This window comes from Mastigoproctus giganteus, chromosome 9 (genome assembly GCF_048544385.1).
Source record: "Mastigoproctus giganteus isolate SK-2022 chromosome 9, ASM4854438v1, whole genome shotgun sequence".
Lineage (NCBI taxonomy): Eukaryota > Metazoa > Arthropoda > Arachnida > Uropygi > Thelyphonidae > Mastigoproctus > Mastigoproctus giganteus.
Window position 1 is genome coordinate 37438306 of NC_143583.1, and position 27276 is coordinate 37465581.

The 27276-nt window shown below is 37.2% G+C and overlaps 1 protein-coding gene across 2 annotated transcripts in view; it reads left to right on the forward strand.

Annotated features, from left to right (window-relative positions):
* LOC150080151 (sodium/potassium-transporting ATPase subunit alpha-like) overlaps positions 1 to 27276 on the forward strand; it is a 265285-nt gene that overhangs the window by 69033 nt on the left and 168976 nt on the right. Inside the window, exon 1 of one of the 2 annotated variants that reach the window (XM_090380962.1) lies at positions 20961 to 21168. The exons of the other annotated variant lie outside the window; for it this stretch is intronic. Within the exon in view, the coding sequence (XP_090237088.1) occupies positions 21145 to 21168 (24 nt within the window). The 5' untranslated portion in view covers positions 20961 to 21144. Of the gene's footprint in view, positions 1 to 20960; positions 21169 to 27276 lie in introns of those variants that run through there. 2 annotated transcript variants of the gene reach the window in all.

Below are 27276 nucleotides of genomic sequence, written 5' to 3' on the forward strand. Positions count from 1 at the left end.
TGCTGATGTGCCTAAAACCCAATAACAACAATATCGTCTCATTGGCGTTCTGGACTTTTCACTTCTAAATTTTCTTCCATTCATTCCAGTTTTTTTGCGATTTTTTAAGCCATAAGTAAACTTATGACTCCCAGAACTTACAAAAAAATAAATATAAATAAATAAATAAAAAAAATCAGTGGCATTTCGGTACTGTTTCATACTTCATTACCGTGGCCTGGACAACATGCATGGAGGCCTGCTCAGTATTTATGATTCAGCTTTGTTGATTGGGTGTTGAATTGTTTTGAGGCTTCCTCGAGGAAGCTAAGTCGATAAGGCATCAATAAATTGGGTGTATTCTCGGTGTGCCTGTGCAATTGCACATGGTACAGTGATTTCAGTACTACTAGTTGACTACTGTTTTAATGACCTACTCCAATGAACTGTCGAACTCTCGCTAATGAACTATTACAATGAAGTAATGAACTACTGCATACAAAGCTCAAGTTAGAACCTAGGAATCACCTTATCAATAAAAGGTAACGTAACAGCCCTTTATAAAAATATGCTAATAATAAAACAAATAAACTCATCAAAAATGTCACTCCATAGAGCAAGGAAATCCAACGCACAGAAGGCAACAATACGTAACATGCACTTTTTAATTCACTTTAAACGATAATGGAATGTTTTCTTAGTATGTACTATTTGGAAGAATCGACTTATAACAACCAGACCAAAAATAAGAAATATAAGGAGAAAATTTTAAGAGACACCTATAAACTACAGTAGTCCCTATGGACAAACAGGAAGGCACTAAGGAAAAACTAAAATAATCGAAACTAATCTCCAGTGTAAAGATAGCTACACCAATCTTGCAAAGGTCAGCACTCAAGGAAACATAACACATCAAAAGAAAAAGAAAAAAGAAAAAAAAAAACAGCCACATCACGACAGAGGAAACCAAAAAGAATGGATAGGAAAACAAATAAAACACCTAACTAGTAAGAATCGTGTCTTAGAGGCTGAAGTCCTAACACTTAAGTTTAAAAAAAAAAGATAAAAATGAATTTGCCTCTATAAGAGGCGAGTTCTTTTTCTTGATCATAAATGTAACATTTTTAATTTAACTCCTACTAACTGATAGAGTTGTAATATTAATCATTACAATAAGTAATAATATTAATCAGGTAAATTTTGAACTAAAAGATACAGTACCTTGTTGTTATATTAATATTAAGCATTAAAACATATATTAATATTTTGTTAATAATCTTAAGTTTTCGGGGCGAACTCTTAAATTTATTCACATCTGGGACTGGGAGACATCGCGGTACAGTACTGGACAGACACCGTGTCGGAGGATCCTCCGTTCAGTGGTTTCGTCACTTGTTTGGAGAGGTCTGAGCTCGAGTCCGTCAATGGCTGAAGGAATTTCTACAGGCCTCTTCAATCAGGGCTGTAATTAGCCGATCTTAGGGAAAGGGAGTAGTGGTTTTCCTTCTTCAGTTATTCGGATTTTTCTGTCCTCACAATATGCAAATCGACCGTAAATAGACTTACTTGTACACACATAATACACAATGGTTCGATATGGTCTAAGTCAGTGGTTCCCGAACTACTGAAATCTATGGACCCTTTCAAAAATCAAAAAAAGTTTACGGACCCCTTCAAAAGAAAAAAAAAAAAATTGCGGACCCCTATATATAACAAACATATATATATATATATATATATATATATATATATATATATGGTCTACCACCATTTCGCGGACTCCCTGAAACTGGTCGACGGACCCCCAGGGGTCCGCGGATCCCAGTTTGGGAAACGCTGGTCTAAGTCACTGATGCGCCTTAAACACAACAACACCAACGTTGGATATCCAGGTAGAAAGTGTATATGTAATATACGTATACCATCAGTTAGTAAAGCCAATTCTGTAAACGTACAGTATTTCTGAAAATAATTTCCTGTAGTTCAATAATGGTTGCGGTGAATCTTCTGGATATTACTACCTGTTTTTTTTTAATATTAATACTTACTTGATATAAAATTTTAATGTATGTTTCTCTTTTTACCAGTGGCAATTCTCCATTGTCTTAGCTTCTTTCCCAACCTTCAGTTTTTCATTTTCAGCTAAAGGGCTGTCTCTTACACAAATTAGTAAGTATTATTAGTATTAGTAGCAGCAAATGATCCAAGAAAGCAAGCTTATATAGGATCAGCCAAAAAAAAAAAAAGAAAAAAAAGCCCTCCCACTTCACCTGTCCATCCATTCCAACAGTTTGTCTAGTTCTTCCTTGAATTTATTTGAAAAATCAACATATTTTTTTCTAGTATAACAACATCCATCCTTAAAAAAGCAACAGAAATGGAAAGAAAAACTATTTTAAAGTGCAAATTAAATATTCGAATTAGTTATTTAAATAATGTTGAAATTAGTAATTATGAAATATTTATATCGGCACGAATTTCTAAATGGAATTCCTCTTTGCATACTCAATTGAAAAAAAAAAAAAAAGTAGTTCTTTTGCCTTAACGACTGATTTATGATTTACTCTTCCAGCAAGACGGGGAAATCTGCCGTGAACTGGTTTTGAGATTTTCAAGAAAGGCTTGCGTATTGCATTACTTTTCGTAGAATGTCCCCTGTTCAGAATAGGGCGTGATCTGGGTGCTTGCATGAAAGTACGAGGAAATTTCAAGTGACCCTATTTCTTCTCGTTGTGTACAATTTTATTTAGCGACACTTTTATTCATGATATGGCTGTACTGCAAAATAGTTATTTGGGGTGCTACGTGTTTCTTGATAAATGACTATTAGATCGTGTTATAAAATTTAATCGAACTTTTAGTAGTACGACTGTGAAGAAATGCGAAATAAGCTGGTATATTAAATGTACAGAATTAGAAATTGAAATTTATGCCGGTGCATGTGAGATACATGTATCAGCACCATTTGCACAATTTGTATAAGTTATGAAACTGTTTACATTTGTACACAATTACCGATACAAATCTCTGCCTAGAACAAAAAAAGCACACGTCAAATTAGCAAATGTTTCTGGATGAGGAAAGTTTCATAATTCCATGTAGTTTTTGTGAAATATCTGTTGAATTTATCATATATAAATATTTTCAGTCGTATTTCACAAAAACAAACAAATTTCTCACATTTCAGCAAACATGTTCATTTAGATATATTAGATATATATCTCTGTATTTATGACGTATATTCGATTTACGTCAATTTGACATATATCTTATACATGAATCTACATGTAAACATAGATAAAAATTAGCTATTGAATTAGCATCAATATATTTATTTGTTAAGAATTTTTCTAAACAGATTTAAGTATGACGTGAGCAAATACATAAATCTCACTCCAACAACCATTGCTCTCTAAACAGGGTCAACCATAAACAATCTTCAGATATACATTCCCATCAACAAGGAGTTACGATGTGACCCAGCATTCTTTCAACGTGGTCATTTACTGCTTTTTTAATGCATGTCGAAACACTTTCTTTAAGTGGTTGAAATGACATAAATGCCACTTCAGCTAATGTAGTTAAGTGAAGTGGCTTTTTATTCAATATTTTATATATGTTTCTACGATAGTAGTTAGAACTTTTGTAAATGTAGAATTAATTCAAACGAGAAAACGTCTCTGTATTGGTTATGAAATTCTGTCAAACATTTGTAGCCTTCTGAATCCTGCTAAATTAGAATATGTTATCTGGAATAACATTGGCGAAACGATTGTGGTGAATGTTTTATTTGGTGTCTGAGGAAGGAATTCTATTAATATTAAAGCAGGTAATTGGTAAATGGGTGCAGCGTTGATATGTGTCCATTACACACACAAACTCAGGATATTCACTTCATGAATAGGATTGATTAGATAGATAGACAGACAGACAAACAGACAGACAGAGAGGGGGGATATTGGTATTAAAAAAACTGAATCACATAGAAGTAGTTTTCACTGTTTTAACCAACCCTTTTTGCTGAATGGAAAGAAGAATGGCAGCAAGACTGATTCTAAATTTATAATAAATTGATAAGTAGATAAACGTATAAATAATAGTATCATTAATGACAATTAACAACGAAGCGCCCTTGAAATCACTGGAAGACTTCCAATATTACAACTGTTCTCATTATTATATGTTGTTTTGGGCGATCCAATATCATTAATGCGGAAGGGCTGTTTGTAAAGTAATATATTTTTTTTGTAAAAAGACGTTTAATTACAGAACAGCGAAATAATACACCAATGAAGCACTTTAGTGCACTACTTTTCGATATGGTCAACCATCATATTCAGGCATTTATCCCACCATGTTACGATTGCAGGTAGTGGCTCTGTCGTAAAATTCAGGGAACCTTGTTCTGTCAGATTATTCCCATTCAATAAGATTTCAACATAATATTTCACTTCATCGTCATCATTGATTCGGTTCTCTTTCGGGTGTTTTACGAAGTTTTGAACAGAGAGTCAGAATGGACAAGAATGTAACTGATGATTGATGGACAAGCACGTTTAGCAGATCCTTGATATTGTTTAGATCCTATCATCACTCTGAACGGGCAAATTACTCCCACTGATTACCTTTCATCTGTAACGCTGTAATCACTTTTGTCTTCAGAGAGTGTTGTAGGGGATAGTGTTATTTCTTGGCATGACTTCTGGACTGAATAGTCCAAAAGTCATGCCAAAAAATTGGCAGTTGTCCTGTTTCAAGTAGAGCAGCCATTTTGTTTTAATTACCTATGCCAAAGGTATATTGTGACAGGAACAAAAGACACTTTATACATGCGCCTTTTATTCGTGTGCTGTTTCACTATTGGAGAAGGCACGTTATTTCCTCAAAAAACATGTAACTTTACTTTTTTTAAAAAGCCCTCTTACGAAACGAAAAATAATGTCAACGCAGAATCAAAGTAAATCATTTGGACTAATGAATGATACAGTATTTGAACGTTATGGGACTGCGATAGAGATTTGCAGTTTTAAACACTTTCCAAGCTGTAATAGAGATACGGTGCACCAGTGGATGGGCAAAATAATGGAAACACCTGCTATGAAAGTAGTAGTTTTTCTAATGGATCAAAGGGGTCAAATTGTTGGTGCATGTTTAACAGATGTATCCGTGACACAAATCCGTAACAGTTCAAGATTTGTTTAATACAGTGAAACTTCTCCTAACGGACATCTCTCTACAACGGACATTTTCAAATTCCCCAACTCACCTCCATTGGTTTTAACGTGTTTGCAGCTTCTGTCTAGCGGACATTCTCTTTAACGGACGCGGACAGGCAATCTGCACTGTTTCGTTTAGATTAGCACTTAATTTGATCTCCCCACAACGGACTGCGGGAGAGCTCACGGCCCTTTTTCTAGGAACTTTTCTTCCACGTATTGCCTCAATCGTGTGTTTATCTTCTATTTCCGATTCTCTGAATTTTATCAAGGTTTACGTCGCGGTTCTAAACCCTTTTTCAAGAATTTTAAGGCACGTGTAAAACTTCTGATTATTACTGTGCGGGGGGAGGGGAATGTGGTCGGCCTTTCGTCTTTTCAGTTTCAGTTTTCAGTTTTATTCAGTGTCGTGTAAAGTGCACAATGTCTTCTCGTAAACATTTAACTTTAAAAGATAAATTCGAACTCATTAATGCGTATGATCGGCAAAAAAATAGTGTTCGCAATCTCGCTGCAAAATTCAAAATCGGGAAGATGCAGGTAAGCGACATCCTAAAGAAAAAAAATGAACTGCTCAAACAATTTTGGCAACACGGAAATGATCAGGTTCAAAAATCATTCCCGAAAACTGTTGGACTTCAAATTTGTCGCGCATGTGCTAAAAAAATTCCCATTAATGGGCCTATTATTAGGGAAAAAGCTTTGGAGGTTGCGAAATCTATGGGAGTAAATGAGTTCAAAGCTTCTGTGGGATGGCTAGACAAGTTCAAAACTCGGCATAAAATGTCTTGGAAAACCGTAAGTGGTGAAGGTGGATCTGTTGATACTGGGGTTGTAACAGAGTGGACCGTCAAATTGGAAGATTTATGTCGTGATTTTGAAGCTAAGGATATTTACAACTGTGACGAAACAGGGTTGTTTTTTTTAAAAGCTCTTCCTGAAAAAACAACGAGTCAAAAAAACGAAAAGTGCCAGGGCGGAAAAATTTCTAAGGAACGCTTGACTGTAGTGTTGTATACAAATATGCTGGGAGACTTTGAACAACCTCTTGTTATAGGAAACCCACAAAATCCTCGTTGTTTCAAGGGCATAAAGTTGAAACTTTTGGATGTTGACTAGAAGTCTAATAAAAAAGCGTGGATGACACGAGATATCATGAGCGAATGGATAAGTCAATTTAACCAAAACATGATTCGTCAAAACAGAAAAATTATTCTTTTCATGGATAATGCTGGATCTCACCCGCACATTCAATTGTGCAACATTCAAATCATTTTTCTGCCACCAAACACATCTGCAGAGTGTCAGCCCTTGGATCAAGGGATAATAAAAAAATTTAAACTTCACTACAGAAAACGTGTTTTAAGACATCTCATTGCAAACATGAACGATGTAACATGTGCGAGTGACCTTGCAAAGAAAATGAGCATCCTAGATGCGATTCACTGGATTTCCTCTTCAATAAACGCAATTAGAAAACAAACTGTCGTGAACTGTTTTGTAAAGTCTGGCTTCTCAAACGCAAAAATTGAAGTTGTGAACAGCAATGTGGAGCACCAAGAAGAACAAGAACTTCAACATCTATTGATAATGCACGATACTTCCGCTACAAGTGACCCTGGCTACAAAGATACGGAAGATGGTGCTCTAGATATCAACGACATTATCATCGATATTTTTCAAGAAGTTCCTCATGAGGATGAAGAAATGGAAGGAGGTCATTCTGTCGAAGAACATATTAACGACGAACCACCGATGAAAATAGAATAAGCGCTCATACAAATCAATCGTTTAAAAATGTTTTTCGCCGCTGAAGAAGATACGGAAGGACTTTCGATGGTTTCTTCACTCCAAACAAATGTTGAAAACAAAATTATCAGCCGGAAGAAGGTGCAGAAGAAAATAAGTGATTACTGTATGCATTTTTCTTAAGATAAAGTCATAATATGCATAGCACAATTGTATGTATATTATTTACAAAAATATTGTGCAAAATCTGTATATAATTTAATTTAATTTTACATTAAACGTTTAACGATTTTTCTTTATCTCTTGTGTATGTAATTGTATATTATTTACAAAAATATTTTACAAAATCTGTATATATTTTAATTTAATTTTACATTAAACGTTTAACGATTTTTCTTTCTTTCTTTTTTTTTTTTCTTCCTCAGACTTCTTGTTAGCGGACACTTCTCTCTAACGGACACATTTTCGTTCCCCATGGCTGTCCGTTAGAGGGAAGTTTCACTGATATCCAGAGCAACTGTATTGAAAGTGATATCTACATTCACCAAGTACGAAAAAACAAAATATTATAGGACGAATTGTGGCAGAAAATCAAAGCTGACTGACTCACACTAAAAAGGATTCTGACCTGAAAACATAAAACTACTGCCTCAAAAATAATGCAGGAATTAATGTTAGTCTCAGCAATCCAGTTTCTAGCAAAAGAGTTCGGCGAGAACTTCATAAAGCTCAAATTTGTGGCAGATCCCAGCTATGCCATAAATTTCAGCCTATTGCGAACCCTCGTTGTTTCTAGCATTACCAGTAGTGGTGGTAATGCTAGAAAGAGGATGCAGTGGAGTAAGGAGCACAAAACTGGACACTTGATGATTAGAAACATGTCATATTTTCAGACAAAACACTATTCACACTTTTTCCAACACCAGAGAGAGTTTGTTTGGCGAATTCAACGGAAGCGCATCATTTTGACTGTCTTATGCTATCTGTCAACCATGGAGGAGGATTAACAATGGTTTAGGCAGCAATGTCTTAGTATTGTTTAGGTTCTATCATCACCTAAAGAATTATCCCGTGGTGCAAACATTGTTTTTCCCAAAGGATGACATGTTTGAAGACGATAATACACACAGCTAGATATGTCCAATCTTGGTTTTGAGGAGCATGAAATTGAGGCTAAGCATTTCTTATGTCCTGCACAATCACCAGACTTAAACGTTATTGAGCCACTCTGAGCGTATTTGGAGAGAAAAGTGAGAAGTAGATTTCCTTCACCTTAATCACCCAAAGAGCTTGAAACGATTTTCCATGAAGAATGGTCCAATATACCTCTTAAGACAGTACAAGATTTATTTGAAACTATTCTATTTAGTATACAAACTATTTTAAAAGCAAAGGGTTACCCATCATGATATAAGTTCATATCTGTAACTCTTATCACAACTATTTCCATTATTTTGTTCACCTGTCGTATTTTTTATCAATGATGAACTGTGATACACCCACTGGCCAAAAAAATTATAAACCTTTATTCATTATCTAGTCGCTCAGCTTTTCCCCGAATTATAGCCCCTACACACAATGGTGTCACATTATGTGTACCATTGTGTGTCACATAATGGTACACATAAATTCCCGCAGTTTCGTTCTTGGAGAAGCGACTTTCTGCGGTATTTCTTCCTTTCAGAGCTCCATTTTCGTTTTGTCTTCCACTTATTATAAACTTTTGAGATGGCTGCTTTCCACACAACAGTGATTTACTTTGCTTTCTCAGTTGTGGCTGCTGTTAAACGTGCTCCAACAATAACACCTTTACGAAGATCGGAAAGATCACCTGTCTTTCCTATGACCGGATCGACTAAGAAGCCAGAGGAAACTGTACAGTATTTATCATGATAACAAAGAACCTATAACCATACCAGTGACAACTTACATTTGCATCCCGTTTTTATTTATCTTTTGACGCCAATTTTAAACGGTTTCTAATTTTTTGGTCAGTGAGTGTACAATCACCGTACTTGATTGGTAGTAGGCGAAATTTGTCTTGGCACAACGGATGTTCTTTAAGCGCTAAGGACTTTTAATATCATTGTACAGGAAGATACGATTAGTGATTAAGCATTCAAGAATTGAAGCAATGGCACCATCACTATTAAGTAACAGAAGTTTCAATGGAAAATAGCATTAGCATTAGCATTAGTAGAGGCATATGATGCAAGAAAGCAAGCTTATGCAGCATCAGCCAAAAAAAAAAAAAAAAAAAAAAAAAAACCACTTCCACTTCACCCCTCCGTTCGTTCGAAATACCTGTCCAGCTGAGCCTTAAATTTATTTAGGCTATCAACTTCCACAACTAGGGATGGAAGTCTGTTCCACCAACCAACTACCGGCTGGCTAAAGGCAAATTTCCGCACATCTATCTTACATCTATCTTTCCTCAATTTGAATTTATGCCCTCTCAGGTGATTATTCTGAGCAAGAGGCAGAATCCCATCAGCATTGAGCATGCTCAAACCATTCAAGGCTTTATACACCTCTATCAGATCACCTCGCCGGTGCCTAGTCTCCAGACACTGTAATTTGCAAAACTTAAGCCTTTCTTCGTAAGAACAACCCTTTGTTCCATTCACTAATCTTGTTGCCCTTCTCTGTACTCGTTCCGGCAGCTCTACATCCTTCTTGAAACGAGGCCTCCAGACCTGTATACAGTACTCAAGGTGTGGCCTGACCATTGCCTTATACAAGGGAATAATCACCTCCTTATCCCTGCTAGAAAAATTCCTGTATATCATTGATAAGACACCATGCGCTACTCTTGCAGCCCGTCTGTACTGCTCAGAGAACTTCATATCTGCCTGCACAATTACCCCCCAGGTCCTTTTCATTCTCTACCACTGTCAGTGTAGTACCACAGAGTTGATACGTTGCTCTGGGTTTGCTGTTTCCCATATGTACTACTTTACATTTGTCAATGTTAAACTTCATTTGCCATTTCTCAGCCCATCTGCTCAACCTTTCCAGATCCTGTTGCAGCAGCATAGCGTCAGTAGTGTCCTTAAATATGCTATGAAACTCAATGTATACTAAAAATGTCTAAAGATTTGCTAAATCAATTTTTCTAGAGTGAGCAGTTAGATCTTAGCTCGTGCGTTCAAAAAGTGCTGAATAAAAAAACATGAACCCAATCTGGCGGTTAGCCAGCTAGAACAAATGATTCTAACTAGTTAGAATTAATAAAAAAAAAACCTAAGGTAAAACAAGTCTTTTTTACCTATACAGTGACCATCTTTTGAGTTTTATAACCTCGCAATTGTAACTCATAACTGACTTGTAACAGACGTAGAGTTCCTTGATAATACATTGTTATCCAGGGTTGAGGTTCCGTGTTCAACTTGAACATTGGAGTCCAACATTTTCCACTCAACTCTATCTCTTGCTTTGCGAAAAAGTTCTTGTATCGTAAGACCCCCCATGTTCATTCTTTGATATTATCAAGCCACTTTTTTCTTTGTCTTCCTTTTGCTCTTTTGCCTTTAATCTTTCCTTGTAGGATTAGTCTCTGCAGGTCCTATTGAGGGCCTCTTATAATATACCCTAAGTAGGAATGAGACAATGATCTCAAATTGAATAAATAAATAAATATTTTCCACATAGTATACTTCTTAGTAAAAATGATAGATATCCCTGATCATTAGAAATACTTACATTTTACAAGAAAATCGTATTTAAAAATATCTTATTATGCATTTAGACAGTGGAAGTTCCAATATCACAGGTTTGGGAATCTCTGTCCTAGTACTTTAAGAAAGAAGCGAATTTAAACATATTCTAGAAAAACAATGCCCTTGTGAGGTCCAATAAGAGGTGTGCAATAGAAAGTGAACATCTAAGTAGGAGGGAGTGGAGTTACGGTTAAGGGGAGAGGAGGAGGCTTTTTTTGCTAGAAGTGAGGAATTTTTCAGGAGTTTCAAGAACTAGTCCAAATGTAAAAGAGTGGATTGGTTTTCTTGAGACCATCGGGCATCAATATCCTAAGAAACTTTGGATTTAAGATCTTTACTGGTGTTTTCTTCCGTGCTCAAAGTTCTCTGATCTGATCTGTGGGGATACGGATTATTATCACTGGAACAATTGAAGGCAGTCTTTTTTTTGCGGGAGATAAAGTAGAATTGTTCATTATCCAATTACAGTTGGATTATCATTTATCTAATCTTGAACTATTTATCTATAGAACCATTCTTAATAGGTACAATGACACTATAAAAAAGACAGATAACTGCATCATCAATAAAAAGTAATAAACCGCAAAAAGACCCTGAGAACTATCTAAATCATTTAGCTCTAAAAAATTAATCTTCAGAAAATGTGCTGAGATCACATTTTCAATTGCAGGCCACCTGAATACCATAAAAACTTCAGATTAATATTGAAACAGCAACTAAGATTCAATATATACAAAAGAAGAATACAGAATGAAAACGAACAAAGTAAACTCAAAATTGAAACATATGCCATGGCACCACCCTCTGTAATATTCACATTGCCAAAAATCGTACCTTTCCAATTATAACACTAACTGTGTTATTAATTTGCCTCATTAGTTTTCATGATATATTTAAAAACAAAATTGCTTTTATACATAAAAATGACTACATAAGGTCAGAGGGGTTTACAAGATAGAGAGAATACAAGAAAATTCCAATTTTAGCAGCCATATAGTCTTGAACCTCCTCCGGTTAACTCAAACGCGTGTACTACTATAACCTATAGTTGACTACTCGGCTACAGAGTCTTTAGTGCTCCCTTTTCAACAGTAGCCATGGAGGCATGAAGATCTTCATCTTTATAATAAAGTATTGAATTTTACTAGCCAACTGAAGTGAGAATATATGAAAATATACGATTAACGGCTTAATTTGGGCACGAATGTCTTATAATTTAACAAATCTGTTCTTGAATATACACTGTCAAGTCAAAGCTTTATGACCACCTACGTAATAGTGGGTTATACCCTCCTCTTGTCGCCAGTATCTCCGCCACAAGGCGAAACATGGACTCTACAAGGCTTCTTAGCGTTGCTGGAAACGTGTTGGACCATGTCCACGTAATCCCAGAGATATTCTATGGAATTCATATCCGGCGAATTAGGCGGCCAAGGCAGCACCTGGAAGCCACTTTCGTGTTCGGCGAACCACTCTCGATCAATATCGGTCACGTGGCAGGGCGCATTATTCTGTTGGAACACACCTGTGACATCCGAGAAGATCACTATGTAGGAGTGTATCTGATCAGCCATAATGGATAGGTAGATTTTAGCATTTATAGTGCGGTCTAGGCGTATGAGGGCGCTAAAAGATTCCCAGGAAAACATTCTTCGTCTCAAAAAGACTGTCTCCATTGCCTGTTTCTGTTGGACCAGGATATTGGAGTGATTCCTCGCCACAGTTTTCGTCGTACCCTCCATCCACCGTCCACAAGGCACATCAGGAAACGTTATTCATTGGAATAGGCAATTTTTTTTCAAGTCTTCAGTAGTCCAGTGACGCTGTTGAGATGCAAACATCAGGCATCATTAGAGAAGGGTAGCCGTAAGCATGGATACCTTAACCGGGCGGTTACTCCAGTTGCCCATGCGGAAGGGGGATTCGTTGGATCGTGGTCTTAGAAATACCGTTAGCCATCTTTTGGTTAACGTGGTCAGCCGTTCCACTGTTTTCCATCTCTCGGTTCGCACAAGGTGGGACAGCATTACGTTCACCACAACCATCGATGAAACTTGAGCGCCTGCCATTGTCTCGGCGACTTCTGCTCTGTCCAATATCCGTCCGCTGTTGGAAAAGCTTAACCATAGCGTTCCGCGAACAGCCCACAAGACTCGCAGTTTCTGTAATACTAACTGGATTTAACCTACACCCGACAATCATACCTTTTTCCAAGTCAGCCAGGTGACGTTCCTTCCCCATGTCAATCAAGTACTTTATGATATTAACCAGAATTTAATGAGTTAATTTTTAATACGAAATTAAGTAATTGATTTAGTATCGATTTAATGCAAATGACTAACTGAAATTCTAAATCAGGGTATTATAAACACAATAATGAGCCAATAAAAAATGAAAGATTCTTATGTGTGTTTTTTACCACTTTCGAAATACGCAGTCAAATGTAGACAGGATTATTTATTCATTTTTTCTAACTGTTCCTTGATTCTTTTGAAAAATTGAACCAAGTGGTATAAATGAGAAAGAGAGATACATATAATTTAAAATAATCACGCCACTAGAATGGCAGTTTACTGATTAAATAAATTAACCACTGAATGTTAAAACCGGAATCTTAATTTTGATCTTTATAACCAGCCTCCACAGCATTTTGCAATCCAACTCGATCCCAGAACCCAGTACGCCTCCAGATAAAATAAAATGAGTACTTTGAATATTGCAGAAGTATACTAAATATGTAATTATATTTCGAACTCTTAACATTAATAATACAAATTCTCAACCATCCTTGAATACCTTGACTTTTTTAAAAACATTAATTATCCAATTTGAAGATATGAGTAAATATTAAAAGGCAATACTTTAATTCTTACTCAGCAGTAGGCCGGGTTAGGCAAACTTGTTTATTACATTAAGACTATTTTTTAGCATCTTTTCCAAATATTTGTCAGTAATGGAAATGAAGAAATTTGTATAAAAATGTTTCGGTGGAAGTAAAATCCTTTTTCATAATGGTATTCACGTTAAATTATATTTTTGAAAGACAAATAACTGCGGAGAAGAAATAGGCTGCACTAGTAGACTCCATGATTTGTCAGCAAGCTGCAGATGAGAGTATCATGCTTATTTCTTAATAGCCTTATTTTATATGGGTGTTGCCGAAGTGTTCCAGCTGACATTTGCTATGCATTAGTTTTACGTGCCAAGCAACAACCTCAGACACTTTCATCTGTTCATATGTAGCAGAATATTTAAGATTTAATGTGATTCTCGTTCTATTCAGAGAATCACATTAAATAACAAATCAATATATAACAAACTGTATTTGTGGAAATAAGTTTCCACATATTCATCAAAACACGTGTGTCATAACCATTACAACATTCATATTTTTCAGTATCATAACTAAATATTTATTTTTTTAGGGGCTGTCATTTTCTTGGATTTAGCTGCAGTCTTGTTGTTATGAAACCTATTTGCAGAAATACGCCCGATTAACATCAATGTGGTCACAACAGTCTACATGAATATTAATTTCTTTTACCTAACGTTTATTATAAAGATGATGTTATTTATGTGTATGTCGAAGGCTTGATTAATACTTAGTATGCTAAGTATTAATGAAGTATCAATCAATGTTATATATATACAATACGTTTACACTCAGTGGTCATTGAATTATGACCATCCCATCCGTAATGAATTATACCGCACAGCTCGCAGTATAAAAAGCCGAACATGTACACTAATATGCATGGTAATTTGCATCTGATCGTGCAAATCAAAGTGATAAAGTAGCAGTTATGGGACATGGAAAAGATATCACGCAGTTTTAAAATAAAATGATTGTGGATGGTTGGTTGATATGTTGTTTAATGACACAAGGACTGCTAAGGCCATCATGATTGTGGAAGCTCGTGCGTCGGATGCTTGCATATGGAAACGGCAGGTCTTATCGATTACTCACGGCTCACTGGGTTTAAAGTGTACAAAGAATGGTGTTGAACGGGTCAAACCACCTCCCGCCCACAGAATTGTAAAATATTACGCAAGGTGGATTTTCATGGTGAGCAAAGGACGCAGCGCTTGTGGGGCTCAACTACAGGCCGCTTTGCGACACTTGACATCATAATACAATATGGGGAATTCAAGAACAATGTCCCAAATAACGATCGGCACACACTGAGACGTATGGAGTCTCACAGCAGAAAACCCAAGAGATACCTCCTCTCCTCATTGCTGATCATCGTCCACAGCGAATGCTGTACTGTCAAAAACACGCTTGTTGGACACTGGAAACGAGTGTGCTGGTCAGATAAGTCTAAATACCTGGTGCAACATGTCGACGGATGTCTTGTGTGTGGCGCAAGCAGCATGAGTACATGGACCCACTTTCGTGGTGCCCGATATCCAGGCAGGTGATGGTGTTGCTTAATACAGGACGTTTTTCTGGTAAGAAATATCACCTCTAGTGTGTATGGACCAACATTTCACTGGTGAGGTCTCAAAAAAAAACCCCTCAAGACTATTATATTAGGGCCACCCGTAATTTCTTACATATATCCATTTAGTTATTATGTCTGTAAATTGCGCGTATTCTCTGGTCGATTTGCCTGTTTTGCTGGACGAAAAAAAAACCTCAATTTCTGAGGTGAAAAACCTTCCTATCTACGTCTGAGACCGACTAACTCCGCCATATTATGAAAAAAGCCCATTACAGTTCTTCGCGTCATGGATTCGAACCCGGGCCTTTTCCACTCGGTCGTTTGGGAGGACGGTGACGATAACACTGTGCTATCCAAGCAGACACTGGTGAGGTCTCTCGGCATTATTAGGAGACCATGTGTACCCTACCAGGTTGCATTTTTTCTTGGATAAAAACGGGATCTTCTAAGACGATAATGCGCCCTGTTATCGGGTTCGCACAATGCATGAGTGGTTCGAGAAACACAATGAAGATATAACCTCGTGATTGGCCTCCAAATTCGCCTGACTTCAATCCAATTGAACACCTGTGGGACAGGAAGTGAGGCGTATAGACACGCAGCCGTCATTTATTCCGACAATGTGGAAAGCCTTGCAGGTAGCATGCCTGCAGATTCCTACAGCATCTTCAGACATCTAGTGGCGTCAATGCCCAGGCGAATAGCGGCTGTTATCCGTGTGAATTGTGGCCCAACATGGTATTAGGTAGGTGGTCCTAATTCAGTGATCACTTAATATATATATACATACTTGATAAACTTGATATAGTAGGACTTGCAATTGTGTCAACCATTTAGAAATCTATGCAGGAGGACTGAAAAATGCAAGTTAACATTTCACAAAGCTATTTCTCTAGAAAAAAATCTAGAGACATTTTTGAATTTTAAGTGGACTTAATTTTCGTTTAAAAATACGTATATGATAAACGAAGTCAATAAATTCTTGTATAATCTTGCCCAATTCTAAATATCTTGCTTGGACTGCAGTGGTATCCACAGAAGATGCTCAGATTAACCCAGCAAGATGGCTCGATTCTGCTTAACTATTCAGGAAACTATTATTACTGTACTATAGTTGTTAATTATTGAACAGCACTGAGCATGTTGTTCATATCAGTGTATATGTTGAACTGTATAAATCGTGTTCACAGGCCAATCTGCATGTTATTCGGGCTGACAAACCCGAAATAACAGAAAAAATCGTACTCCCTCCGCCTGAGATTGGTTAACTACAGTCTCCATTGAAGAGGTCTTTAGAAATGCCTTCAGTCATTGATGAGAATCGAACACATCTCCTTAAAGGAGTGGCAGACAGCGATGTACCGTGCCAACTAAGTTACACTGGAGACTGCTCAGGAAACTTCATGTGTGTTCTAGGGAATCTCTAGGAGTCCCTTAGATATATCAGAATTCATTTCTCATCTATAAATGTAGCATCTTTGCGGAGCTTGTCACGTTTTGTGTTATGTGTGTTACTTATAAACCAGCCAGCAAAGATCACCTGAAGACTTCCAGACTGTCTCCTTTCCTTTCCACAAGCTGGCGGGCCATTTGTCATTTATTCGAAGAAAACTCTGTGGTTCTGCCTCCTTCAACCCAGGTTTTTGGGTGGCCAGCCCTTATCGATCGTTAACAACAGAAAATGAGCTGATTGATGCAAGGACGAGAGTGGAGATAAGAGAATAAACAGGAGGTTGGGAGAGTAGTAGGCCTACCCTCAAAAATAACCTCCGGACCCGGCTACCAAGGCGTCACCGCAACTAGGAAGCAGCGATCACTTGGAAGGCAGCCTTCGGATTACTGTTCAAGGTTGAGATGAGCTCGTCCACCCGCTAAAAGAATCTAGAAATCTGATCAGGGAACTGATGAATATCTGCAGAAACTGTGTGAATGCTACGAGGGACATTCAAAAAATAAGTTACACCTGCCACCATCTCTTGGTATAATTGCGCAACAAGTGTGCTGCCTGCGCGGAATGGAGTTCATATCGTGCGCTCCCTGGTAGGTGAGTTCCGTTGACGTAGCGGTAACAGTTGTGTAGGAGCAAGCATTCATAATGGCACATCAGCTAGAATGTTACTTCAAGTTCGAGGTAGCCTTCTAGCCTTTCTTCAACGCTATTCTGTGGAAGGCCATGACTTTTTACACCACATCGTCACTGGCGATGAAAAGTTGGTGCACCATTTCACCCCAGAAACGAAGAGAGCGTCTATGAAATGGAGACACACAACATCACCTATGCAGAAGAAATTCAAATCAGCAGGAAAGGTCATGGCCTCTGTGTTTTTCGACTGTGAAGGAGTTGTTTACACGGAATTTATAGCAAAAGGCACAACTAATGCTGCCTCATACTGCCAAACATTACGATCTTTGCGAACAGCCATGAAAAACAAGAGGCCTGGAAAGTTAAGCAAAGGTGTTGTTCTCATTCAGGACAACGCCACGCCACACAGTGCACGCACAACACGACACTTGCTCCAAAGTTTTGGATGGGAGGTATGACAACATCCGCCGTACAGTCCCGGTCTTTTGCCTTGTGACTATCACATCTTCGGCAAGCTGAAAGAACATCTAGGGGGACAACGATTTGCAAACGATGAGCAGGTGCAAACATCAGTTCGACCAAGGAGTGGATTTCTATCATCAGGGAATCGAACGTTTAATCACACGTTCCGATCAGTGTTTACACCAACTCGTGACTATGTGGAAAAGTAGTGCAAGGTATGTGCTTTCTATTGCATAATGTTACATACCTCAATAATGTCTCTTAGGTTACAATGGTCAATTGTAACTTATTTTTTGACTTACCCTCGTATTTAAAATGCCAATCTGGGTAGTAACTACTATTGACAGGGTACCTCCTCAGAAATCTGGCAGCTATCAATTTTCATATATCCGCAAATTCCGGTTGTGCCTATTCGTGTCAATTCGAAGTAGATAACCTCGTTGAATGGCTTTTATAAAAATATCGGACGCACCCACACATGAGCAAAGTTTGGAACAAAAAAGTTCTTTCGTTAGAAGTGGCAAATAGCCGATTTTGGTCGAAACCGGACACCCGGCAACCCTAGTGATAACCTTTTTTTGTATATGAAACGAAATTTGTGGGTTGCAGGGTAACATAAATGGTTACAATCCTGTCGCTCCATACCATATGGAAAAGGCGTGGGTTTCGATCCGCTGTCAAGAACAGAATTTTTATGGGCGTTTTTTCACGCCGTGTATGAGTAAGTCGGACTCAGGCGTGGGTAGCATTGGTTGTACTCCCGGAACCTCAGGTAGTTTTGTCCGGCAAAAGAAATAAACCTACCAAAGAACGCCCAGTCAAGCATAATGTTCCCAATATGACCAAACGTATTTAGATACTCCACGAATATCGTGTACTATGCTAGAAGTCTTCTACCGCGCATGCGTGTCCGCTCAAATGTACCAATATAAATCTCGTGGGTGTACCTGTCGATAGCAGTACCTTAGAAGCCGGCACGGGTGGCGCTTCGGAACCTACAGACTTTCATTGTAGTCAGTTCCTTTGAATGCATGCAGCTGTGACTCGTCTGAACCTTACGAAATCTTCTGTGGCAGATGTTATTCAAAGATGAGAGCTCGTCAGTGGTACCTGCCCTTGTGGGTGGCACAGTTGACATAATCACCGTCCTCTCTATACCGTGTGTAAAAGGTCCGAGTTCGAATCCCGTCAGTAACATGAAAAATTTTTATGGCTCTCTTTCAACTTGGCTGACTGAATTGGTCTTAGGCGAAGGTGTTCGTGGTTTTCATGGTTTTTCTTCCAGTAAACAAGCAAATCGACCGTAAAAGGCAGAAATTTACATACAAAATATATACGGCGCAATATGGTCTACGTCGCTGATGTGCCTAAACCCAACAACGATGATAATCCACAGTGACACTCCACAAAAAAAAAAAAAAAAAAAAAATGAAGTCTGGACCGTCTCACAAACTCAAGGGAATGCGCTCGACGAAGCGTATGGAAGAGGCACTTCGTGCGGAAAAATCACGAAGCAGGTCCGAGGGCTGACAAATCCGGAATAACAGGGAAAATCGTATCCCTCCGCCTCAAATTGGTTAACTGCAGCCTCCATTGAAGAGGAATTTACAAATGCCTCCGGCCATTGATGGGACTCGAACACATCTCTCCAAAGGAGTGGCAGACAGCGATGTATCGTGCCAACTAAGTTACCAGGGGACTACTACTACTCAAGAAACTCTGTGTGTTCTAGGGAATCAGGAATACCCGTCAGTACTTCAACCGTCAGAGGGAAGTTGCATTGCCTTGTGTTCAATTATGAAGCAGCTGCGTATCAGCTTAATATGACCATCACCAAGTTGAAGCGGAATTTCGAGTGGTGTCTTTCCCGACTTGCATAGTTTCAGGCACTATCATCCACAGACTAAGTATGAATCAGCTATTTCAACTGGTTCATACTTAGTCCGTGGAATGAAAGATTGAACTTAGTCTGTGAAATGAAAGATTGTAGGCTATGAAATTCATGGTTTCAAGCACTATCGTCCAAGTGTGAACACTTGGACGATAGAAACAAGTGTGTCCAAAGAAACAAGTGTGAACCAGTTGTTTCAGCTGGTTCATACTTGGTCTGTGGATGTTCATACTTGGTCTCTTCCTGAAACCATGAATTCCATAGCCTACAATCTTTCATTTCATATTCTCCATGACAGTACAGTGGTGTCACCACATTTCCTCTACTTTCTCTTCGTTCAAGGATAAACCCAACTCCCTTCATCAGTAATCGGCTAACTACAGTCTTTCCGGACTCTAGTTAGCCGATCAGTGATGGAGGGAGTAGGCTTTGTCCTCAAAGATATTCCGAATTTTTTAGCCACACAAGGTGCAAATCGGCCCATCAGAGTTCGTTTCTAGAGAGTATTTTCATGGACTTCTATAGACATAATACATGATAAAACTGCCAAAAATTCCAAAGAACAAGAAAAACTAGCATTATTCTCTATTTGAGGTGTGTGTATGTGTGTCCCAATACTTTTTAGAAGTAGTATATATATAAAAACTATACTTTTTTTATATGAAAAAATAAAGTATAAACTCTATTCGAAAAGAGTTTCTACCTTACCGAGTTTAAAAACGATATAATAAACTCTATTATTATAGTTTATGTTGGTTCTACTACAGCAAGCACCACTCCTGACGTTTCGTTTCTGATATGCTTGGTTAATCATAGAGGTCTCAATTAAACTGCTAAGATAAATTTTTCTGAAAAACACTCAACCTTTCTTTCTTTCTTTTAACGATTCAACGCCATAAATATAAGCAACTCTAATGGTACTATGAACTGTTCTGCAGCCGAAGTCATTTTCTTTAATGCACTACGGGTTATTTGTTCTATTTCTGTCCTACGTATTTTTATGTACACTTACAGCGGAAGTCTATTCTTTTATTCTAATGCTTAAACCTTGAAAATTCTATGTGGATAATTTACTTAAAAGTTTTTTGCATATATTGCACGTATGCTGGAACTACAGATACATCTGTTGTAAGGAGCGTAGATCTGCATACATAACTCGGTAACTTGAATACGTTCCACTTGACATCCGCAATAGAACTTATCTGAAGTGCATATTGCTTCAATGACATTGCATTTCCTAGTGTTCTCTTAAATAAACTTACCACAAACCAGTACCGTCTGGTTTAAGTGTCGTAGTATAGTTGAAGGTTTAGAGGAGGGAGGAGCCATTACAATGGATAAAATCCGAGATCTATCTATCACCACGTCATTGGAGTTTGGAAAAAGTGGTTTCGAAACTGTACATTGACGTTAATGTTGTTAATTACATGTTGTCGTCATACACTGAATTTGTACTGTCACGTGACGTTGTGGTTTTGTGGTTTTGTCAATCTGTATGTTGCTTTGCCACAGCACTTTACTCGGGACTTCTCCTTTTCCCTTTGTCTATCTTTCTGCTCTCCGTCTTCTACCTTTGTAGGGAATTTGGTCTACTGCAGCCATGGTTAGGCAAGCTAACAATCAGGTTAGTTATGAACTGTACTTATTACTAATTTCGAATGTTATTTAATTAATTATTTCCTGCTAATTTAATTTGTTGACTTTAGCAGTTCCATAGGTTACTGCGATAGTTAAACAAGCATGTTATCTTTATGGTGACTGAAACAAGACCATTAGGAGCTTAGATAAGTTTCGTCGAATGTAAAGGTTATTTGCCTGTACTTACAAGTAGTGTTTATGTGGAGTTTTCGAGTGTTAGTACACGGAAATTATTGACTAATTTTATTTACAGTTGTTTTTCTTATGATTGTCAACGAATGCACTTGGTATGCTCTTTAAGTTGCAGTAAGTTGGTTTTTAATTTCTACGAACTGAATAATTATTGAATAAACAATACATAGCCGAACTCTGAGAACTTTTTCTTTAGTTTGGTTGTGTGATAAAAATTAAAATAGGTATATTAAGTGTACTTCACATTTTTGCTGTAACTAAGGTTTTGCTCATTTACTCTTTAGCTGCTCATAATGATGCACGCCTACAGAAGTTTAATTTGCTGTTTTTGTGTCAATGGAACTAAGGCGACGATGCGTTATTGTGTCTGTAAATTACATGAATGCCATGATTGGTTTTGTTATTTTGCTGAATCGGAATTTCCGGTTAGAAGAAGTAGGTGAAAGACAAAGGAGTATTACTTGTACGAGATTGACTAACTCGGCCATGGTGTGAAACTCCCTCCCAAAAAAAAAAAAAAAATAATAATAATAATAAATCGATTCTTCTGATTACAGTTATTGTTGTAGTAGGGTTTTATTAGGAGCATCAAGGCCGTATTGCTCCGTGTATACTGTCTGTAAATTTCTCGCTTTCTGTGGTCGATTTTTTCTGTTTGCTGCCCCCCCCAAAAAAAAACAAGTTTCCTGGAGAAAAAATCATGCTACCCTCGCCCGAGACCGACTAACTTGGCCACGTTGAAAAACCAAATAAAAATTCCTCGCGTTGATGACAAGACTCGAAATGTGTTGCCCATGAGGGCTTCTGATTATAATTTTTATTATATTTTTATAATATTTTTATATTATTTCTAATATTTATAGTTTATTGTTCCTAATAACGTATGATTGATTTGTTTAAAGAAAACACCGAGACAGTCAAGATCAGAGATGTTAATTCAGGGTGTTGCACAACTTGTGGGCGTTAATTTTACTAGGTATATGTCCGCTTATATTATTTTATTGTTTTATTATTTTTTACAACTGGAAACTCCACAACCATTTTTTAAACTTCAAACAGCTATAGCTCCGTATCCCTTCAGAATCGGACAAATATTTATATAAACTTCTTTTTCATTTTTCACAAGTCCACAAGTCCTGAATCAATCCTGAAAGTACAGCCCATATGTTATGAAATGTTAACGCGATGCTGTGCATGATGTTTACTTGAATTTTTCCGTTTTCAGTAATTTACTTTTTTTGGTAAATCATGTCTCTTCTTGTAAACTGACATACATTTCACCCTGTAGAGTCCCTAAATTGTCTATTTTATGCTAGTTTTGCTATATGCAGAGGAGGGAAGAATTTTGCACCTCATTCTGAGTTAGCCCCGAATGAAAATAAGAGTCTAAAAAAATTCCACTGCTCTGGGACGGAAATCGAACCTACAGACTTTTATAATCGGAATGGGGCAGCGTATCCACTGCTCTGCCAGAGAATGGAAAATAGACGGTGCAAGTGGAAGTTTCATATTGAATAGCCAACATTCATCTTATTTAGTGTTTAGCGATAGGAAACAAGGTGGACGTAGTGTTGTCAGAGAAAAGGTTTTTTTGTTCAGTGAAGGCCGTGCAGAATAAAACTTTTCATTGACAGCACTGCATCGACAGATTTTCCGAAAGGAACCAAGTTAACCAGTTTTGGTGGAAGCCACAAGATATTCCCCTCAGGAAACTTACGTGTTTCATCTCGACGAGCATGTACGTCTTGTATTCTCTTCATTGACTCCATACCCACCAAAAATGAAAAGTTTCGTTCAATTAATTTTATCTGCATATACATCGGAATACGCGAATTTTAATTGTGACCACCCTTTATGTGTAGGAATAACCTCCTACATATAGTTTTTTATTATTTTTTTATTTTTACTATTTGTGTATTGAGTGTGCCCAAGGTGAAGTTTTTTGTTTTGCAGAATGAAAATTTGGAGTTTTCCTATAAAGGTCACTGGTTTTCTCTCCCTGAAAATCGGAATTTTTATATGCAGACAGGCAAACCGACGAATGCAGTTTACAGACAGAACACCCCACCCCCCCACCCCTCTCACGTTCTTAGTTGCCTTGGCACAAAATCAAACCGTAGAAAGCTTCGCTAATTCTTTGACAGGATTGAAACTTAGAGCTTTCAAAATAACTGATGAACATCTCAGTTAAGTCAGAAGTCGGATTTAATAATTTTATATGCTTGTATTAAGATATTTATTATTGCTTCTAGTTTGCAATCTTGTAGATCTCATAATCAATGAGATCTCATTATTTTCATGCATTAATTAATTTAATGTTTAAAACTTTTAACTGCTGATGGTTAATATTTTTCCATTTACAATTAGAATTTAACAATTTCATACTAGATTCTCTTTTCATAAAGATAGTTAACTGGGTTTCATTCATTCCGAGCATTTATTTCTTTTTTTTCCTTTCATCCCATGACTTGTCATTTTCTGAGGATATTTTGCTTCTTCCTTCACAAAAACATCAAGAAACAAACAGAACTTAATTCACATACACAAAAGAAATGCTTGGAAAGCATTGTCAACACTATACATCTCTTTTCGTAATATTTCCATAAAACTGACTCATCAGCATCATTTTAGAAGTATAATCTTCTAAACTTTGTATAATCTTAAGTGAAGAAAAGCCTTTAAGTCAACGTTTCTTGTCCTTCCTCCAATATTTCCATTGTTTGCGAGAGACTTCTTTGCTATTAATAGCAATATCTTGATTCATCTTGAAGTCTTTGATGAATAATATATATTGAAGTTCCACAGATAAGAAACATCTCTTGCTCAAAGTAGGGTAACTTTTATGTTGACATTAAGAACTCAAACTAATTGAACTTATTTGTTTCTTGAAAGTTTTCTCATTTTGCTCCTTGCTGTCCATCATGAAGAATGGCTATTTTCAGGAGATATAACTCCATTGTTTTACCAGCAGCCTCATCATAGTTACTGCAATAATGATGTATTCATGTTATCAACGTGTCACCTTAATCAAGCGTTAAATCCTTTTACAATGGCCTTACTGAGAGGCATTAATTGCGGATGAACATCAGGTTGTTCTGTGTGTTATTTTGAACTAGAAGGCCAAACGGCAATAATTTTGTAGAGAAAGTATTTTCTGGAGAGTGATGTAATGTACCAGTTTCTCCAGTGACTCCTTGGATTTATACTGAGTGCCATTACGCTCTCAATAATTTATCTATTTAACTAGTGTCCCCCAAAAACGATCTAGTTTAAATTGCATATAGAATATTTAAGAAAGGAGATTTAATTATTAAATTGAATAATATTTAATAATCAAACATGGGAACGTTACGTCCAATGAAATGATTTGTAGTTGTCTTTGAAAATGGTGACGCCCTCACAGTCCTGATGCACCATTTCACAGTGGAAACAACACTGTGGAGCATTCAATCCCTGTAGAATGATTGATGGTGATCAAAATTGATGAAATTTTTTAATTCATTTCGTCAACTGTATTTTAGCATTAGCATTAGCATTAGTAGAGGCATTTGATGCAAGAAAGCAAGCTTATGCAGCATCAGCCAAAAAAATAAAATAAAATAAATAAATAAAAAATGACCACTTCCACTTCACCCCTCTGTTCGTTCGAAATACCTGTCCAGCTGAGCCTTAAACTTATTTAGGCTATCAACTTCCACGACAAGGGATGGAAGTCTGTTCCACCAACCAACCACCCGCTGGCTAAAGGCAAATTTCCGCACATCTATCCTACATCTGTCTTTTCTCAATTTGAATTTATGCCCTCTCAGGTGATTATTCTGAGCAAGAGGAAGAATCCCATCAGCATTGAGCATGCTCAAACCATTCAAGGCTTTATACACCTCTATCAGATCATACACCTCTATAGCTGGCTCTGCAGAGATTTTCCTTTAGGTACCGTCTCTCCCATCAAAAAATAATTGCACAGTTTAGATGTTATGAAAGAAAGTGGGCAGAGTAGTTAAGGACGTTAATCAGCGCATGCCACTAAAAGTCATTTCATTGGATTGTGTATTACTTCAAGATCTAGATAAACTAGGCAATTGAGCTGAAAAAGTGGCAATTGAATTTTAACATTAATAAATGTAAGGTACTGCACGCATTTGGGTAGCAGTAATCCCAGAATAACATACTGTTTGGGTGGCAGCACATTGAAAGTAGTGGAGAACGAAAATGAAGCAGGCATGTTCCGACATTAAATTCTCTTAGTATGGCAAACAGGCTTCTAGGACAGCTCATGAGGTTCTGTGAATGATATACAGGAACTTATTGATTTACGTTTCTGCATATCGGAAAAAGGTGATTAACCCATTGTCTAAAACTGTGATTTTCGGAAGAACATACGTATATTAATTTTAAAAAATTATATTTTAGTTATCCGAGAGAACAGCCTCAACTATCCGTGTGTATTACATCTATAAATTTCGTGTGTTCTCTTGATGTTTACCTGTTTTGCTGGACGAAAAGCCTGAGTTTTCAGTGGAGAAAACCTTGCCGTTCTTGTCTGAGACCGATTAACAGCCACGGAGTGAAAAAAACCCATAAAAGTTTTTTGCGTCATTGACGGGATTCGAACTCATGCCTTTTCCATCCGCTAATGGGAGAGATGGTGATTATAACCAGTGCGCTTCCTTCGAAGACATATATATGTTGGAAACGGAGCAGAGAAGAGCAACACAATTAATTGGTGCACAGAAGGAACTCCAGTTTTCCCTTCTTATGAAAGAAGAACTGGGCATTCTGTAAATTTCGCGGTGTGGAAACTAGCCATTAGCGCTGTGATTTAATTGAAGTACATAAGGCTTTAAAAGGGTTATGTAAACTAAATTCCGATGGCATCTCTGCTCTTTCTCAGACGGCACCAACAAGGGGACATAAATTAAAACTATATAAGCTATAGCTAAAAATTTAATGGGGGGCATTACTAAATTAAATTAAAATTAAGTAATGATGGTTGCAGAATAGATGTGCAGAAATTCGCTTTCCGTCAGAGAGTAATTGATTGTTGGAATAAACTTTCACCTAGTGCTGTGGCAGTTGTGTATATTAATATTGTTCTTTAGGTTATACACCATGAAAAGTAATTGCACAGTTTAGGTACTCGAGAAGTATCCAAGAAATCAGTTTGAAAGAACACGATCACAAAAATGTGCGTGCAAAATTGGATTTGTTGTGGTCAACCATGCCCTATTCTATTGATTTTTTTTTTCTCGTAATCCCTTGCCTTTGGAGTAGGAACTATTCTTCAAGGACATTCACATAAGTCATCATTTACAATTGTTGTGAAACATTGTCCTAATTTTTTTAAGAATTAAAACAGCTCATACTATGGATTTACATAATGTTTTCGTTATTTTGTTCAAATGCTGTGCTTGTTTAAGTACTCATGGAGATAAAAATGGTCCTTGTCTATTAAAAAAAAAATTTCATATTAAGGCCACCCAAGAACTCACTCACTTATATGCCCTGTGTATTATGTCCATAAATTTTGTGTTCTCTAGTCGATTTGCTTGTTTTTCTAGACGAAAATCCTGGTTTTGGGCGAAAAATCCTTGCTATCTACGTCTGAGACTGACTAACTCAGCCATGGTGTGAAAAAAGCCTATAAAAGTTTCTCGCGTCATTGATGGCTTTCGAACCTTCTTGTCTATAAACATATTTCTGAGAACTGTAGAATTTTATTCTTAAAATTGTAAAAATTTATCATAAAAGTTGTCTCCCAAGTCTTTGTCACATATGCCGAAGGGATTGCTGATTTTGAATTTTATACGGAAACATTTTCACATCTTTTAAATCAAATTATTTCAGCAAATATTTTACAAGTTTAATGGAAGTTCGCATCATTGCATCCTGAACCCGTAAT